This window comes from Phyllobates terribilis, unplaced genomic scaffold, assembly GCF_046119375.1.
Source record: "Phyllobates terribilis strain yellow unplaced genomic scaffold, ASM4611937v1 Scaffold_11__3_contigs__length_659146591, whole genome shotgun sequence".
NCBI lineage: Eukaryota > Metazoa > Chordata > Amphibia > Anura > Dendrobatidae > Phyllobates > Phyllobates terribilis.
The window spans coordinates 624,429,628-624,449,815 of NW_027362771.1; the positions used below are offsets into that span (position 1 = coordinate 624,429,628).

General features: G+C 42.7%; 2 protein-coding genes across 5 annotated transcripts in view; one reads left to right on the forward strand and one right to left on the reverse strand.

Moving 5' to 3' along the window:
• The window catches only part of LOC141167149 (uncharacterized), a 1,037,600-nt gene that overhangs the window by 785,882 nt on the left and 231,530 nt on the right, over positions 1-20,188 (forward strand). The window lies entirely within an intron of this gene.
• Positions 1-20,188, reverse strand: part of LOC141167147 (NACHT, LRR and PYD domains-containing protein 12-like) — a 225,452-nt gene that overhangs the window by 74,268 nt on the left and 130,996 nt on the right. For 3 of the 4 annotated variants that reach the window (XM_073654534.1, XM_073654532.1, XM_073654533.1), the window contains 2 exons: positions 19,045-19,215; positions 4,017-4,187 (listed from right to left, as the gene is read on the reverse strand). In XM_073654534.1, coding sequence (XP_073510635.1) covers positions 4,017-4,187; positions 19,045-19,215 — 342 coding nt within the window. The remainder of the gene's footprint in view (positions 1-4,016; positions 4,188-19,044; positions 19,216-20,188) is intronic. The other variant, XM_073654536.1, reaches the window with a different exon arrangement.

Below are 20,188 nucleotides of genomic sequence, written 5' to 3' on the forward strand. Positions count from 1 at the left end.
AAGCGCTGCAGAATATATAAAAAAATAAGGATTATTATTATTATTATCCCTGGGATCCAGCCTACGCGGGTCAAGATCTGAAGCCCAGCCCTCATCAGCCGAGACCTGATAGCTGGACATCACTCTTCAATCACCGAAGATCGAATATGGATCGCTATCAGGGACTGGACTTCTGCTGTGGTGATCATGAGGTTCAAGTGAACCGTGCAATTACTTCCAATGCTGACGTACAGGTTTCAGGCAGGGGCAGAAGGGAAAGGGACCGACAAGTGTGAGGATGGCCCGTAGAGCATTACGTGACTGTATATTAAGGACTTGAGGCCTAGCGAGAAATACCAGTGACCCTTGTTAGCACCCATATATTAATTGGAAAGCGATCTCAAGGAATATTCTAGTGACAGTCTCATTGTTGTGATTGCCACCCTTGGAGGTTACCATACAAGGGACATCATAGCGCCGTCCTTACTGAAAGGTAGTTAGATAGAATGCAGAATCTGACACTGTAACTGTTAAAGTGTGTTTATTGTCATGATCGATAATATTGTATGACCTGATATCCTGTATCTGAATAATTGACAGCTTATACAATTAACCCCTTCATTTCTGTGTTAAAGGAAATCTGTCACCCCTGGGAGATATCAGACCTATCCTATGGGCATACACTTTATAGAAAAGTAAATCTATACATACCTGTGTGGCCCATAGTAGAGGTCTGATTGCAGAGAAAAGTGTTTATATAAACTTGGTTTTCCACAGGCTTGGCGTCTAGGGGACGCCAAGAAATCCCCGCCTAACTGTTTATTATTCCCCTAAATCCCCGCCAATGTAATTAATTATCATATCTCCCACTCCCCTGCACGTCACAGGGCCCTGTGATGTGCACTGAGCTCCCTGACTTCCCGGGCATGCGCATAGTGCCACTCACATACAGCGCGCATTGCTTCCTACCGGCCCGTCTCTCCATGCACTGCGCCGCAGGATTCTATTGCGCAGTCACCGGGAAGTGACAGTGACTCCCCGGTGCCTGTGCAATAGAACCCTGCAGCGCACTGCACAGGCAGATGGGGCCAGGAGGAAGCAAAGCGCACTCTATGTGAGCTATATGTGAGTGGCGCTTTGTGCATGCCTGGGAAGTCAGGGAGCACAGTGAACATTACAGGGCCCTGTGACGTGCAGGGGAGGGGGGATATCATAATTAAGCACAGAGGCGGGGATTTAGGGGAATAATAAGCAGATAGGGGGGATTGCTTGGCGTCCCCAGGATGCCAAATCTGGGGAAAACACAGTTTATAAAAACACTTTTCTCTGCAATCAGACCGCTACTATGGCCCATACAGGTAAGTATAGATTTACTTTTCTATACCCTGTATGCCCATAGTAGAGGTCTGATATCTCCCAGGGGGTGACAGATTCCCTTTAAGAAAATAAATAGTTTACTTGGTTGCTTCTGCCTCGCCCTCGTTTGTGTGTTCCCTCCTAATAACCGTTCACAGCTGCATTACAGTAGATGGGTGAAGGACAGCAAGATAATTAAGGCCCACTGGTGTGAATACTGCCCTGTAGAGCGGAGGAATGATGTGCAGCATGTCTACCTGAACACCAAGAAGCTACAACCCCTGCCAAAAATTATGGAATCACCGGGCTCGGAGGATGTTCATTCAGTTGTTTAATGTTTTTGAAAAAAAGCAGATCACAGACATGGCACAAAACTAAACTCATTTCAAATGGCAACTTTATGGCTTTAAGAAACACTAAAAGAAATCAAGATTAAAAATGTTGTACTCAGAAAGGGTAATTTTTTTTCTGACCAAGCAGAGGGAAAAAATTATGGAATCACTCAATTCTTAGGAAAAAAATTATGGAATCACCCTGTAAATTTTCATTTCCAAAACTAACACCTGGCATCAAATTAGATCTGCTCGTTAGTCTGCATCTAAAAAGGAGTGTTCACACCTTGGAGAGCTGTTTCACCAAGTGGACTGACATGAATCATGGCTCCAACACGAGAGATGTCAATTGAAACAAAGGAGAGGATTATCAAACTCTTAAAAGAAGGTACATCATCAAGCAATGTTGCAAAAGATGTTGGTTGTTCACAGTCAGCTGTGTCTAAAATCTGGACCAAATACAAACAACATGGGAAGGTTGTTAAAGGCAAACATACTGGTAGACCAAGGAAGACATCAAAGCGTCAAGACATGAAACATAAAGCAATAGGTCTCCAAAACAAATGAGGAACGAATGGGAGGAAACTGGAGTCAATGTCTGTGACCGAACTGTAAGAAACCGCCTAAAGGAAATGGGATTTACATACAGAAAAGCTAAACATAAGCCATCATTAACACCTAAACAGAAAAAAACAAGGTTACAATGGGCTAAGGAAAAGCAATCGTGGACCGTGGATGACTGGATGAAAGTTGTAGATAGAGAGCCTAAAGCCGGCCTTGAAAGAGAACTGCACTATCCAGTGAATCTGATGCTGCTATCTAATGTTAAAAGAAGGAATCCAGCACAGCAGCATTTAATGTAAAATTATTAAAGCGAATCTGTCGCAGGATTTCACACCCCAAGTTATTTGCATTCGCATATAGCTCTTTCAATGATAGGTCCAGAAACAACTTTACATGGACATTTTGTTCCTGCGTTGCTGAGAAATCAGCAATTTAATTAATATGCAAATGAGGCTGAAGAGCTTCGTAGATCTGAAGCCTCTGTCACTCCAACTCTATTCCCTGCCCAGTGACAGCCTTTATGCTGTGCGACTTCAGGTAAAGGAGCCATAAGTCAAGCAGGAGGAGGCAGCGCTGGGTGGGGGAAAGAGCTGGAGTGACAGAGGCTTCAAATCTACAAGTAGTTCTTTAGCCTCATTTGCATATCAGTTCAAATGCCAATTTCTCAGTAATGGAGGAATGGACTGGCCATGTAAAGGTGTTGCTGAACTTGTCTTTGAAAGAGTTATGTGCACTTATAAATAGTTTGTGGGCTGACATCTTGCTGACAGATTCCATTTAATGTGTTTTAAATTCAATAGGTATAGAGATATGGACAAAACACTTGGCTGACACAGTTATGTTCCTAGCTCTTAGTCATACCTGTGCTGGACTCCATCCCTTGCACTTCTGGCTCTTGTGGTATTACACACTCCAATCACACCACTAACTTGGAAATGGATCTCTAAATATCCTCACATTGTGGGGCTGGTATGAGCTGTGTTCCACCTGTCATCCTTAACACATTTAATGTTGATGAGGATTTTTCCAGAAGAATGTTGCAATACAGACTGTGCAGGGTGTTGGAGGAGATGATGAGGAGTGTGTCAGTAGACAGTCCCAACACAGATTGTTCACAGTGAGAGAGGTGCTGATAAGGAGTGTACCAGGAGGCTATTGAAATACTGACTGTGCACAGTGATGGAGGAGCTGATGAAGAAATTGCCAGCAGGCTGTCACAATACAGACTGTGCATGGTGACGAAGGTGCTGAAGAGGAGTTTACCAGCAGACTGTCACAACATAGATGGTGCACGGTGACAGAGGTGATGATGAAGAATGTTCTAGCAGACTGTGACAACACAGACTCTTCAGAGTAGAGGAACTGCTTCTCAAGAGTGTTCCAGCAGGCTATCACAACACATACTCTGTATGGTGATGGAGGTGCTGAGGAGGAGTGTGCCAGCAGACTGTCACACTACAGACCATACACAGTGCATGAGTTACTATGTAGGATTGTGCCAGTGAAGTATTGCAAGTCTCTGCAGATTGTTGCAATTGTCAACACTTTAATTCTGTTCAAATAAAACTGTTGCCTCATGTAAGGCTTTTGAAACCACTAAACTTGTTGCCTCCTCGTGAGTAAAGTTCTTCAACTGACCATTATATGCATCTGGATACTTTCACTGACTGAAAGTGGGATCCACTAAATACAGCTACATCTTAAAATACTCAAAGGGGCATACAAACTTTCATCTCTTCCTAAGGGGGTTCTGGCCCATACCAAACATTACACCCTTATACTCACCATAATTCCTCTATCCTGCAGTCTCGACTAGATATAGCATCAATCAAGTCACCAAAGTAAGGACCATACAGACTGTTAAAAGCCAGGTCAAGTTTCTTCAGGGACGGGTTATTCCTTATTAGAGATGTTAAGAAAAAGCATGAAGTGTCTGGTAGATTATTACTCGCCAATCTGTAAGAATAAGAAGATGAGATGTCAGTGACACATACATAGAGTCTTAGTATAAAATCTGTAGATTGTGAAAGTGGAGAGAAAACGTCCATGGGGGTTAGTAAAATCCAAAAATGTCATAACTAGAAGTTACCTACTTTATATGGTGGATGTCAAGAACGTTGTGTGAGCTAAGATATGTCTACTGATAACAAATCCAAGTTCTAGAAATGTAGAATTCCTCACGTTATCACATCGTAAATCAGTAATTATTACAACAGATGGAATTTACAATAGACAAAAATTGTTTATTGGATGGATGAAATTGTGTGACCAGTCTCCAGCTGCTGAGAACTCGCTATCCTCAAATATCTATTGTATCTCTAAGTCTGTGGCTCCTGGGTCCTCCATTCACCTTCAGCCTTCACATTACTACATGTGACATATACATCTGCCACATGTGACTTGTAATAATCAATGTGCAGTGAGTTGGGACAAGATAAGAGAACATCCTGAGGTGTAGAGAACATTTAAGCTCAGAGGTGTTTTATAGATTTTAAGAGTAATACAGTATTAGGGCACAGAAATAATAAAAAATAACCACTTCCCAAGTTAGTACTGACAGAAAGAAAAAAAAAACATTTCACTGAATGTTTTCTTTTCTTCTGAACTCCTCGGAGGAGGAGTTTGATTAATAGGACAATTCCATTGTTTTCCTGTCTGTTCTCTGAATAGCTGAGATATTATAATTTATTATAGCATGATGACCAACCAGATGACTACAATTTCATCAGAAATGGGTAAACACTGGTAAAAAGGCTGAAAACTATGCAAAAACTACAAACGAGGATGAATCTACACAGACACACAATCAGGAATGGACTGGACGCCTGTGGGAAAACATTTCTCTGCACCTGGACACTGTATGACAGATCTAAAAGTCTTAATACTAAAAGGTCATTTGAAGGACGACAGAGAGAGGAACATTTGGGAATTCAAACTGATAAGAATGTTCAATTCCTTGACTACAGGACTTAACACTTAAATATGACTTGATTCATAAAATCAAGTCAGTAAGTTTTTTGTATGAAAGTTTCAGTATGAATCCATATTAGAATGGGAAAGTCTTGATGTCGAGTGATCTCAGCAATTGGAAATTAATCATTAGTATTAGACTAACTGGGACAAGTATTATGTAATGGGCTGGATGGTGGAACCACTGTGCTGAGGACTGAGGAGAGCAAGGAGGGGTGTGACTAGGGATCTCACCAAGTCCAACTTCAGATGTAAGGCCCCTTTAAGAGACGGGGAGTGCGCACTCGCCCTAAGCAGAGTGCCGAGAGATCTTCATACAGTGTGCGTACCCCTGACAGCCTGAGAGCTGGAAGAGAAAGTAGAAGAAAAATCCAAGGAAACATTCAGTAGTTTGCAGGTGGCCCTCCAGAACCGAGAAGTAAACTGGATGCCTCTATGCCTCTATCTGACACAATATGGAGTGGTTGACCACGGAGGCAAAGAATATGCAAGATAAACTTTCCTGCAAGCACTGGCGCAGATGGAAGACCGGGGAGCAGGGTAAAGAGAACCATCTTGGAGAAAATATCCACAAACACTCAGATGACAGTACCCCCGGCCGACACAGGCAGATCCATGATAAAGTCCATAGCAATATGCTGGCAGGGAGCTGATGGCACAGCCAAGGGGGGTAACTGACCGGTAGGAAGCTGTTTGGGAGTCTTGTTTTGAGCACACGAAGGACAGGCAGAGACGAAATCCGTGAAATCTTTGTGCAGGGTCCGCCACCAATAGTGTCGGGAAATTAGGAGAAGCGTCTTCTTCTGCCCCTCATGACCTGCCAGTTTAGATGAGTGACCCCAGAGAAGAACCCGCCTCCTATCCGATTCTGCAACGTATGTCTTTCCAGAAGGAAGCCAAATCCAACTGGGCAACCGTGATTATTTTGGAGGGCTCAATAATATGCTGAGGCTGCTCCTCCAGATCGGAAGACAGGAATGATCTGGAGAGTACGTCCACCTTGATGTTCTCCGCCGGCCAGAAATGGAGAGCAAAGTTGAAACGTGCGAAGAACAACGACCAAGTCTGTCATGGGTTAAGTCATTGTGCCGACTGTAAATAGGCTAAATTCTTGTGATCCATGTAGATAATCGTAGCATGTCTAATGCCTCGAAACATTTCATTAATAGTTACAATAAACAAACTGGTAGTTTTTATGCATTTTCTATTGAACATATTCCAAAACATGCTAGTAGTGGTAACAGAGGAAATTCACTTTGTGACAAAGAAGCTTACTGGATTTTTCCTTTAGATATCAGATTCCCTTCAGGTCTCAATCTTAGGAGAGAGATTATGTTACATTACTAAAGGAATCTTTCTTGACATTCTATAGTTTATTTTAAAATGTTTAGTTTTTTATATATTCTCCTCCCTTTACTTTATGTGTTTCTTTGCATGTTTTTATAATGCAGCGCCTCATTCTTCTGGTTAGTACACCTGCAACTTAAGCATGCTAATTATACAATTTTGTAGAGTTCCTCTCTTTTCTCAAACAATGTTCTCATACCAAGTCTAAGAACATGTGCTGTTCGAAATGCATCTGGTAATTTGGCATCTTCTCCCCATGTTTCATCCCCGAGTTCTCCAGAATGGATTGTGATTAATCTATGAATTTTTGTGGGATTTTCCACTTGTTTTTAAATTGTTTAGAATAAAAGTTTACAAGTTTTAATGTACTCACTCTGGAGAGCTGGATCTATTTCTTCATTTGTCTTGCTGGGTGCAAGGAGAAGCACCGATCACGGACTCCCGGATACATTAAAGCCGTCTGGAGGGTGAGCTGGACTTTCTTTTCTTCTTACTGCTTTAGATGCAAAGCCTCCTTGCAGGTCAGGGCAGCGATAGCAGCAGTCCGAGAAGAGAAGTCGAGTATGAACTGGCGGTATAAATTTGTGAGTCCGCGAAACCGCTGGACTTGTTTAAGACTGTCTGGACGGGGCCTCTTCAGGATGGCAGATACTTTTCAGACTGGTCTCAGAGATTATGTATCCTAGAAACGGAAGAGAAGTCTGCTCAAAAATGCACTTTTCAAATATGGAGTACAGACTGTTCTTCCTAAGTCTCTACAGAACCTGGAAAACATCTCTGTGGTGTGAAGGAAGGTCGGGGGAGAACACCAAAATATCATCTAAGTACACCACTACACACGTGTAGAGAAGATCCCGGAAGATGTCGTTCACCAGTTCATGAAAGACTGCTGGTGCGTTACCGAGTCCAAGGGGCATAACATGATACTCGTAGTGGCCATCACAGGTGTTAAAGGCAGTTTTCCTTTCATCTCCCTGGCAAATACGAATCAGGTTGTACGCCCCTCAAAGGTCGAGTTTTGTGAAGACTCTGGAACCTTTAAGGCAAACCGTCCTTCTTTACAAAGAAGAATCCTGCTTCAGTCGGAGAGGAAGATTTCTGGATAAATCCCCTAGCCAGATTCTCTTTGATATATTTGGACATGGCTTGGGTTTTGATCTGCAACAGGGGGTAGACTCAACCTTGTGGAGGTGAAGTGCATGGAAGATCAATAGGGCAATCATATGCCCTATGAGGTAGTAGCGTCTCAGCCTCCTTCTTGTCAAAGACGTCGGCATATATCCAATACAGTGATGGCAAGCCAGGGAGGTTAGATGGAGAATCTGGATGTCGAGCTGGACGAATGGAGACCTAACAGGTTTCGTGACATTCCTTTCCCCAACAGAGTACTTCTCCAGATCTCCAGTCCAAAACAGGCTCATGTCACCACAGCCATGGTGAATCCAATAGCAGAGGGTGAGACAGGCCAGACAGCATGTAGGGGGATTCTTCTTAGCATGTAACATCCCTGCCCAGAGTTCCACGGGCTCGGTAACAAACTGGATGGTCTCATAAAGAGGCTTTCCATCCACCAATGAAACCACCAAAGTATCCTGCAGATGTTTGGATCAGAATTTTATACCACACAATTACAGCATTTTGGATGAGATTGCATGTGGAGCTGGAGTCCAGGTAGGCTGACTCAACGAGATGAATGTTACCGCAGGAGACCGATAGTGCCAGAGTTAGCGATGGAGAGGATTGATTCTTGCCAAAGGTTGCCTCTCCAACAGAACCTTGGTACTGGAGTTTCCTGGTTTCACGAGGCAGGTCCGGATTAGGCGTTTGTGACTGCCATAATAGAAGCATGTTCCTTCCGTGCAATGAACCTCCTGACGACGCTTAGCCAAATTCACCTTGTCAATCTGCACAGACTCAAGGAGAGGAGCAGCAGCCTTTGAAATGACGGGGCTAGGTGAACAGATCTTCTTTAGTGGGTCAACTCTTTGGTTTGCTCCTGGAACCTACTGTCAATCCAGGACGGGAGCGACACCAGGTCATACAATGAGGTGAGTAATTCAGCTATGTGCAGAGTAAAGCAAAATTGTTTTTTCTGTTGCTAACGTGATCCAGCACGCCATATTTCCCTTTGTCATTTTGTGGCGCTGAAATTCAGCTATGTGCAGAGTAAAAAAAAATATTTTTTTCTGTTGCTAACGTGAGACAGCACGTCTTATCTCACCTTGTCATTTTGTGGCTCTGAAATTCAGCTGTGTGCAGAGTAAAAAATCGAATTTTTTGCTGGTAATAGTGTGCTCCTACCACACTATTTGAGCAACATGAGTGTGAAAAAGCGAGGTTGTGGTGGAAGGGAGAATAGGTTTGGTGCTCAAGGTATACGTGGGATAAGTGGTAATGTTAGTGAAAGCACTAGTGAACCAACACCATCACGTCCTATCTAGAGATGAGCGAGCATTTCAATATTCGGTTCGAAAAAGTTCGCCGAAGAAATAGACATTCGCCGAACATTCCCAAACACCATAGGAGTCAATGGGGGACCAAAAAAAAATGCATATACAACACCTACAAATGGGCCCAAAAGCTGCCAAAACACATCAAATTAGGTGTAGACAGCAGGGAAGTGCCATCAATTGACCCAGAGTACAAGTACTATAATTATTATTACTATGACAGCGACATTTATTCCGTGGCACTTTACATGTCAAAAGGAGTCACCGACTGGTACAAGAGGAGAGAGGACCCTGCTTGCGAGGGTGCACAAACAATCTGCAAGGGATGGGGGAGGATACAGTAGTTCAGGGTACATCGGTATGCTGGAGTGAGGGTTACCGCAGATTGTACGCTTGTCACAAAAAGTGGGTCTTCAGCTTCCTTTTCAAGGTTTCCACGGTAGGCGACAGTCTGATGTGTTGGGGTACAGAGTTACACAGTAGCAGAGATCCACTGGACAAATCTTGTATGCGATTGTGACAAGAAGAGATAAGAGGGAAGTAGAGAAGGAGATCTTGGAAGGATGGGAGGTTGCGTGCAGGTAACTAGTACAGGGAGACTAGGTGACACATGTATGGAGGAAACAGGTTTTCGATGGCTTGGTATGCCAAAGTTAGGCTTTTCAACTGGAGTGTCTGGGCAACAGGGAGCCCGCACAGGGATTGACAGAGGGGAGAAGCCTGGGAATAGTGGGGTGACAGGTGGATTAATCGGACAACACACTTTAGGATAGATTGGAGGGTTGCGAGAGTAGTAGAAGGGAGGCCACAGAGCAGGAGCTTATAGTAAAAGAGGCAGGAAATGATGAGGGCATGCACTGGTGTTTTTCTAGATGAATGGTTGAGGAATGTGCGGATCGCCGAAATACTTTGGAGTTGGAGTCAGCAACAAGTGGAAAGGGCTTGAATCTGACGCTTGAAGGACTGATCAGAGTCAAGCTTGTGGGACTGGGGAGAGTGGGGAGCCTTCCACTTTGATGGATAGGTCAGTTGGGGGGGGTGAATGAGATGGTGGAAAGACGATGCATTCGGTTTTATCCATGTTAACGTTTACAAATCTAGCAGAGAAGAAAGATGAAATACAGGACACACATTGTGGGATTCTGGTTAGAAAGGAGGTGGTATCAGGTCCAGAGAGGTAGATCTGTGTGTCATCAGCATAGAGGTGATACTGAAAGTCGTGAGACCATGAGCTGTCCCAGGCCGAAGATGGAGATGGAGAAGAGCCTGAGTAACAGAACATTACCCGTGCCCTCCCCAATGCACTTACTGGGAAGGAGCGCCTAACCACAAACACATGGACAAGTGAATGTGGCCAGGGACGGTACGGAGGCAGTCCACAGCTTGTCGGTGAGAATTGTATTTCACCACAGGCATATTCTTTAGCTCGGTGAAAGGACTTGGGAAACTGTATCTACTCCAGATGTCGTTTCTCCTAGGAAGTCCTCTAATGCAGCTTCTTGCATAAGCAATGGCAGCCCTTCCAACATCAGCTCACACTTCTCATTGGTGCTTAGCTAAGATCTTTCTTTACGCCTTGAATTTAATCACTACAGAGTTGGACAATGGCCTGATCTGCAATGTGTTTTGAGAAATAACGTGCATAAGCAAAGCTACGGTTTAGGCCACTGAAGGTCATTAAGAGAAACTCATACAGCTTTCCCACAAACTGAAAGAGGGGTATCAAGACTTCCAAGACAGGCAAGACTTCCCTGTCTTCCCCAAGAGGACAACTATCCATGTTCTCCTCATCCTCCTCCTCCTCATTATCATCCAATCCACATTAAGATGAGAAGAGGATAGGCTGCATAGTTCCTTGCTCCGCCTGCAATGCCTCCTCTTTAACTGTGAGCATCGAGCGTTTCAGTAGACAGAGAAGCGGCCTGGTGATGCTAGTTATGACATCATCGCCACTCACCATCTTGGTGAAGTCCTCAAAGTATTGGAGGACAGCACAGATGTTAGACATCCATGCCCACTCATCAGCTCTTATGTGCAGAGGCTGACCTGAATGCCGATGGGAGTGTTGAAGCTGGTACTCAACAACTGCTCTCTGCTGCTCACAAATCCTTCCCAACATCTTCAACGTTGAGCTCCAACATGTGATGACATCGCACAACAGTCAGTGAGCTGGAAGCTGCAAATGCCGCTGAAGCACTGCCAGGGTGGCGGAAGCTACAACTGACTTTCTCAAATGGGCACACACGCGTTGTACTTTCACAAGAAGCTGTGGCAGATCTGGGTAGGTTTTGAGAATCGCTGAACCAGTAAGTAGAGCACATTTAGTGCTGTCTCATTACTAATGTGTAACCCTGTAGAGAGAACAATATCAGCACCGAAAAATTGAAAGATGAAACATAGCCTGCTTTATATACCACGGTTCTAAGAAAACCAATTTTGATTCTATCTTGTGAACCCCTGTGACAAAAATATCTGCACAAAAGAATTCATTTCACTAGATTAGAACTAGTATCTTGGTGACTGACAACTCTTCCACTACAGCCAGACCCAATGGAGACCCAATCAGGATACTCCACATTTACAAAAATTAGTGACAGACACCATCAAAGTTGCATCGATTTCACCAGAGTAGAAGTAGTTTAATGGAGACAGAAACCTCTTCCACTACAGCCAAACCCAATAGATGGAGACCCAATCAGGATTCTCCACATTTCCAAAAATTAGTGGCAGACACCAGCAAAGTGGCATCAATTTCACTACAGTACAAATAGTATAATTAGGCCCGACACCTCTTCCACTACAGCCAACCCAGTAGATGGAGATACAATCAGGACTGTTCACATGCTAGAAAATAAGAGCTTAAGACCTTTCCATGGCCTACATATTGGAGATGGTGGAGTTCGACCTTTTAGCTTTGTCGTCTGTAGGAGTAAACAATCTTTTAAGTGACTGCAACTGCGGTACCCAGGGCTGGCTCCAGTGAGGAGAGAGGGCGGAGTATGGTGAAACGGACAAACTGCTAGACCGTGAGTGAGGTGTAGGTGGAGATTTTTCGGTGAATTGAGAAACATGTGGTGTGCTCAGTGACACAAACACAGCAGGCATATCCGCTTCTGTTACAGCTGACGGACTCTCACTCAGCCTGACTGGAGCGAGTATACAACCGTAGCTTCTGCGGTCGGAAACCTGCGTGACTATAATTGGGGCGGTAACAGAGGAGGAGGAGGAAGCAGCAGATGGGGCGGCTGATGGTTGTCTACTGAAAACCAATTTTGAGTTTATCATGTTTTTGTACCCCTTTGTGGAGAACATATGTACACCAAATAATTGATTTCACTACAGTATAACTATACAAATGGATGGAGACCAAAACCTCTTCCACTACGATCAACCTAGGAGATGGAGACCTAACCAGGGGTGTTCACATTTCGCTAAATTAGGGCCTAACACCAACAAAGTGGCATCAATATCACTAAAGTAGAAATAGTGTAATTAGGACCAATACCTCTTCCAGTACAGCCAACCCAGGAGATGGAGACTCAGTCAGGAGTGTTCACATTTCCCTAAATGAGGGCCTAACACCACCGAAGTGGCATCAATTTCACTAGAGTATAACTATTGTAAATAAGACCGACACCTCTTCCACTATAGTCAACCCAATGGATGGAAATCCAATCAAGATTCTCCACATTTCCAAAAATTAGTGACAGACGCCAGCTAAGTGTAATCAATTTCACTACAGTAGAAATAGTGTAAATAAGACCCACACCTCTTCCAGTACAGATAACCCAAGAGATGGAGACCTAACCAGGAGTGTTCACATTTCCCTAAGTTAGGGCTTAACACCACAGAAGTGGCATCAATTTCATCAGACTGTAAGTAGTTTAATGGAGACCCAAACCTCTTCCACTTACAGCCAACCCAATAGATGGAGACCCAATCAGGATTCTCCACATTTCCAAAAATTAGTGGCAGACTCCAGCAAAGTGTAATCACTTTGGAAGGCCGTGTGCGATAACGGTGCGAACCTGGTGGCAGCCCTACACTGAGGCAAGCTCACACATGTGCCTTGAATGGCTCATGTCCTCAACCTGGCTATACAGCGATTTCTCCACCACTATCCTGGCCTGAATGAGCTGTTGCAGAAAGCACGGAAGCTGTGTGCTCATTTCCACCATTCGCACCCCTCAGGTCATAGACTTGCATCGATACAGAGGCATTTGTCCATGCCAGTTAACCGGTTGATATGTGATGTGCTGACATGGTGGAATTCCATACTGCACATGTTGCAGTGACTGAGGCAGCAGCAATGAGCCATGATGCAGTAAGGCCTGGGTAGTACGGATGTAGGGCATATGACGTTTACGGAGTGAGCACAGATTAAGGACCTCTGTGCCCTTCTGCACAGTTTCTAAATGTCTACTAAGATGGTTAGCTCTGACAATGCCATCATCAGCATTACTATTCTGGTCATCTACATGCTGGAGCAGACTTTGAAAAGCCTGCGAGAGGAGGTGGTTGTCCCAGAGGAAGAGAAGGAATCGGAAGGGATAAGAATGCCTCAATGTTCCTGACTATCGTCACACGGATGGGTGCCAAGGGAGGGTGGATTAAAGCGATAGAGGGGGGCTGGTGATACCAGACAAACTGTTAGTGAAGGTGCAGGAGCCGAGGAACAAATGGAGGAGGAAAAGGTGATGGGCGAGCAACAATCAGCAGATGAAGAGAATAATCATCCCCTCTCTGTTGTTCGTGGTTGGCGGGAGGGGACGGAGGAAACAAGCATCAGTGTTACCCAGCCACCAACACAGCTTGGGCTTGGACCTCATGGAAGAGCCCGACATATGAGTGCCTTCTTGCTGTACTATCTGCAACGTGATCCCCTTATAGCTATGATTTGAAATAGTGCTGACTACTGGGTTGACAATCTGTTAGATCCATGTTATAAGAGTAAATATTGCCAGATGCTTCCCATCCTGGAAAGGGACCCGAATGCTGGAGTATCGAAATACGCTTTTACACATCCTTAAGAGAGGTTTTCCCCAAGACAGCAGTGAGGCACACAGTGTGCATCGCAGCTCTAGACTTTCAACCTCCATCACATCAATTTGTCAATGCCAAAACATTAGCCACAGCCGCAGCAGTGTAAGTGGCAGAAGCAATTTCTGTGAATCCTTTCAGACATTTTTTAGCCCAGCTCGTGCACCAGCACAACAGAGTACAAGTCAGACATGTGGTGAACTACTGAAGAGGATGGTGCAGGAGTATCTAGAGCTCAATATCAATACCATCAGGGAGGGTTTGGACCCTTTTACATTTTGGACTTCAAAAAAGAATGAGTGGCCTGAGCTCGCCTGTCACGCCTTGGAGGTTTTATCATGTCCGGCAGCCAGCATTCTCTCAGAACATATCTTCAGCACTGCTGGTGGTGTCCTGATGGATAAGCGCAGCCAGCTGTCCCATGAAAGTGTAAACCGCCTAACTTTCATCAAGATGGATCTCCAAGGACTTTTGCACCCCAATCGCAGACTGTACAGACTAGGTGATGTTGCAGTTTTTAGTGTGCTGCATTGATCTCAAGTAATTGCTGTCTGTGATATCTTTAGCATGGATTCTGTGCTTGCTGTTGATACTGCTCCTCCAGATGTTAACACTAATTTTTGGAAATGTGAAGACACCCTGTTGGGTCTCCAATTTGCTCGGTTGGCTGTAGTTGAAGAGGTGTCGGTCCTAATTATACTATTTCTACTCTACTGAAATTGATGCCACTTCGGTGGTGTCAGCCCCTGATTCAGGGAAATGTGAATAATCCTGGTTGGGTCTCCATCTGCTGGGTTGGCTGTAGTGGAAGAGGTGTCGGTCCTAATTATGATATTTCCACTCTACTAAAATTGATGGCACTTTGGTGGTGTCAGCCCCTAATTTTTGGAAATGGGGAAACTCCTGGTTGGGTCTCCATCTGCTGGGTTGGTTGTAGTGCAAGAATTGTTGGTCCCTATTATACTAGTTCTACTCTACTGAAATTGATGCCACTTCAGTTGTGTCAACCCCTAATTTAGCTAAATGTGAACACTCCTGGTTGGGTGTCCATCTGCTGGGTTGGCTGTAGTGGAAGAAGTGTTAGTCGCCATTATACTATTTGTACCCTACTGAAATTGATGCCACTTTGGTGGTGTCAGCCTCTAATACAGGGAAATGTGAAGACTCCTGGTTGGGTCTCCATCTGTTGGGTTGGCTGTAGTGGAAGAGGTCAGTCCTAATTATACTATTTCTATTCTACTGAAATTGATGCCACTTCGGTGGTGTCAGCCCCTAATTTAGGGAAATGTGAACACTCCTGGTTGGGTCTCCATCTGATGGCTTGGCTATAGTGGAAGAGGTGTCGGTCCTAATTATACTATTTCTACTCTACTGGAATTGATGGCACTTTGGTGGTGTCAGCCCCTAATTTTTGGAAATTATTAATTAATCTGCTAATATTGCAAATTCGGTGATAGTAAGCCAAACTGAACATTGAAGTGTTCACTCACCTCTAATCTTGATATTCCTTTGTCCATAGTGGGCAACAAGAAGTTTACAACACCTGACAATGTAGCTAATCTTCTGGACGTGGACGAGAGAGGAAAATTGATAAAAGGTTGCAACACACGATAGTCCGGATGATGGCTAATCTGCCTTAATCAAAATTCAAAGAAATTCAAGCTGTCCTGCATGCTCAGGGTGTATCAGTGTCAGCGTGAACTATCCATCGACATTTGAATGAAATTAAACGCTATGCCAGGAAACCCAGGAGGACCCCACTGTTGACACAGAGACATAAAAAACTACGCTGCAGTTTGCCAAAATGTATATGAGTAAGACAAAATCTATCTTGGACATCATCTTATGGACAGATGAGACCAAGATAGAGCTTTTTAGAAAAGCAGATCATTCTACTGTTTACCAAAAATGGAATGAGGCTTACAAAGAAAAGAGCACAGTACCTAGAGTCAAATATGGTGGAGATTGAAAGATGTTTTGGGGTTGTTTTTCTGCCTCTTGACTGTGTGCAAGGCATCATGAAATCTAAAGGTTACCAAAGGATTTTGGGTTGCAATGTAGTGCCCAGTGTCAGAAAGCTTGACATGCGTCCTAGGTCATGGGTCTTCCAGCTGGACAATGTCCCCAAACATACTTCAAGAATCCCCAAGAAATGATTGGAAATAAAGTGCTGGAGAGTTATGAAGTGGCCAGAAATGAGTCCGGATCTAAATTTCATCAAACACCTGTGGAGAGATCTCACTATTTATTTTGGGAGAAGGCACCCTTCAACTGTGAGTGACCAGGAGCAGTTTTCAAAAAAATATATTTATTCCAAAGGGTGTGCAACCAAATATTAAGTTGAGGGTGCCAACTTTTGTCTGGCCCATTTTTTGGGTTTTCTGTGAAATTATGTCCAAATTGCCTGTTTTCTCTGCTTATTTTTGTGTTGTTCCAATACACTCAAGGGAAAGAAGCCCCTGGAAGAAGCATGAGGTGAAAGGGCGTCAGGGTGTGGGGAGCACATATTCACTGGAGCTTTGACCAGCACATATCTAAATATAAAAAAGGGTTTTTATATCCTGCTGAAAATAAATTTGAAACAGAGACTTGAAAGAGACTTTGCAAGGAGAAACAATGATCAAACACTCTAGAGACCATCAACTTGGTAGCATGGCTTTACCCAAAGAGACACAGATTTGGATTCTACATGATTCCAGCCGAAGGGTATATGGCCCTAACTGGAAAGGTACGGATCTGCTCCATTGACCATCAGAGAGCTCATGGATACATTTGGGGAAACCAGGTTGGTACGATGAAGTCAACTGGCCCCGTGAATATGTTGTTTGGGATTGCCAGATGGCACCCTCCAGTCACCTGGAACACATGGAGACATTCGGAGAAACCAGATTGGGACCAGCCGGTCACCTGGTCCCATGGAAACTCTTGCAGAGGCCATGGTGAGGCCCTCGGGTCTCCTGGCCTTGCACCTCGATGGACTGCTAGCTTCCAAAGCTTTCTGCTACCTTCTCTCTATGGGGGACCACCAAAATTGGGGGGCCACTGGTTGAGGTAGTAGGCTCTGGAAGTTCCAAAGTCACAGTTGTTCTATCCCGGGCGGGTCAGCGGAAGGGTGAGGAATGTGTAATGTTGCACTATCTTGGGTATTAGATGGGACTGTTTTACAGTATGTGTTTATTGTCCGCTTTGTGGTTCAATAAAGTATCGGCACATTGTTTTAACCTCACCCTGTGCTGTCTGAGCAGTATTACGCCCACAGAAGACCCCGGTTCTTCATAGTGATCATTAGTAATTTTTTTAACTTCATTTATCACGTGTTTCTCTCTTGAGGTTATCCTTGTTTTTTAACATATTTTAATTATTCTCTAATAAAATAATACATGTTTAGATATTGCGCAAATATCTCTTCCTTATCTGAGGGCCATATGCATACCCAGGTTGTGTTTATTATACGTATAGAACAAAACATGTGTAACTGCAAAAATTTTCGGGGTGAAATTCTTCATTTTCTGAAACAATTTCAATGGTGCCAACACTTTCAGCCATGACTGTATATAGCAATTATAATATAACTATATATAAGAATAGATTTTATGATAATAATAAAGAAAATTTTATTTGTAAAAATAAAAAAAAGTTTTTTAAATCAGAATTTAATACTTTTTTAATAGGAAAAAAAGAAAATAATTGAGATTTCCCAAGTTTCTCCTATCAAACAGTCTAGGAAAAATGGACATCACAAGGATGAAATCTGAGTGCAGTCCAATTTTTCATGGACCCATAGACTTTTATTGGTGATTTTGATCTGAGAATTGGACAAGTCTCCATGTCAATGTGAACGGTCCCATAGGCTCTAGTTGATACAAGTTTTATCCATGAAAAGCACAAACAGTATTTGACGTCTGAATGAGCCCTAATATGACCAACAATTTTTTTTTACAAGTGATTCTTCTTGTACAGAAGTAGTAAATATAAAAAATATAAATTAGGTATCAGTGTAATTGTATCAATTCACAGGATAGAGTAAGCATGTCAATTATACTGTGCGGTGAACTTCGTAAAAGTTTTAAATGTATATTAAAAAATCAATTACAGATTTATTGTTTCTTTTCTGCCTCTTGTCAAAAAATCTAATGTTCCTAAAATAGAAAAAATGAAAAAAAAAATTCTGGGTATCAAAAAATATATTTTTTAAAAATGTAATTTTCTCTGCAAAAGTAACAAAACAAATCCTATATTGATTTGATATGAGATTGCATTGAACCAGCTACTAAAGATAACGTATGGATTGTACATAAAAGTGTTTAAAATAAGCAAAATCTGGAATTGCTGTTTTTCTTTTTTGTTCATTTTACCTTCTAGACATAAAATAAAAAATAAAAATCTAAAAATAAAATCTGAAAAAAATAAAATCTAAAAAAATATAATCTAAAATAAAAAAATTACCAAAATTGTACCAATGAAAATTACAGCTTGTCGCACATAAATAAGCACTGATGCATCTACGAAGATAAAAAATCAGATAAATTATGACAGAATAGTGATGCCATTTTTTTTACAAAGTATTTACAGAATTCAAGTAATAAAGCAAAAATAAAACTACTGTATATACGTTTGGCATCGCCGTTATAGTAATGATCTACAGAGTAAAGTTAACACAATGTTTATGAAGCGGCGAATAAAGTAAAATTTTAAAAGCAAAAATAACTGCGGCAGAATTGCTGTTTTCTCTATATTAGTCCACGTAAAGAGCTATATAAAAGTTTGGCATTAAGTTGTGTGTATCCCAAAATGATGCCACTGACAGATATATCTCATCCTGAGAAAAACAAGCAGAAATAAAATGTATGGTTCCTGGAATGTGACAATAAAAAGGTGAAAAAACTTGGTTTGTCTTAAAGGCCAAAACTGGCTTTGGTTGGAAAGGGTTAAAGGACCAAATGTGCAGAAATATCTAAGTTTATTTGATCTTAAATGGGTTCTATCCATCAATCCCGGACACTCACCGTAATTCCTCTATCCTGCAGTCTGGACTGGACAAAGCCTCCATCAGGTCACTATAGTCAGGACCATACAGATGGTTACCAGTCAGGTCAAGAGTCTTCAGGGACCGGTTATTCCTTATTGCAGATGCCAACTTGATGCAGGAAGTGTCTGATAGATTATTCCTTGCCAATCTGTAAGAATAAGAAGATGATTGATCCACAGAGCACTAGTATAAAATCTGTAGATTGTGAACGTGGAGAGAAAATGTTATTAGTAACATCCAGAAATGTCATCACTAGAAGTTGCCTCTTGTGGTGGATGTCAGGAATGATGTCCATTGAGACCACATGTTCTAGAAATAAAGCATCCACTAATAAAATTGCTTCACGGCATGTCATAAATCAATGTTTAAAGGGACTATCCAGTGAAAACAATTTCGACATGATAGGTGATAACGAGCTGGTTGGTAGTTGTCCGACCATTGGGAAAAACACCATTCGCCAAAACAGGGAACTTTTATCACTGATGGGGAACTATTCTCCACATTACAAAGTAGAGTAGCAAGTCTGATGTCCAACCATAGCTTCAATCATTCTTCCTGGGGTTATCGGAAAACATTTGGCAGTCCAATCCTTTCAGAATACTTATAAAAGCAAAAGTAGTGGGCAGCACTCAATAGCAAATTCCATGCAAAAAATGGTGTATTTATTGGCCCATGTGAACCGGTGGCAACATTTCATCTCAAGAGCAAATGAGCTTTTGTCAAGGGCCAGGTTTTTGTCTTGTAAAAAAAATCATACCAAGAAGAATAATTTTAGAAAATGTTCTACCTTCAATGTCACCTATAATCTGTACAAATCCAATTAGAAATAATAAAAAAAAATATTTTGAGGGGGGAAAACAAAAATAACAAAAGTAAAATAATGCGGCAGCATAAGCGTGAACACTAGTGAACACCCTCTTATAATTGGGGATGTAGTCACGTTCAGAATTAGCCAATCACATTTTGGACTCATTTACACTTCCGATGTTCTCAGACGAGTGCTCTCCATGGTTTTCACCGATAGCATGGATAGCACCGTACTTGTGATAGTCTTTGTGGCCATTCACATGTCCATGATTATTGAGGGACCGAGGGTCCATAGAAAATCATGGAGACATATC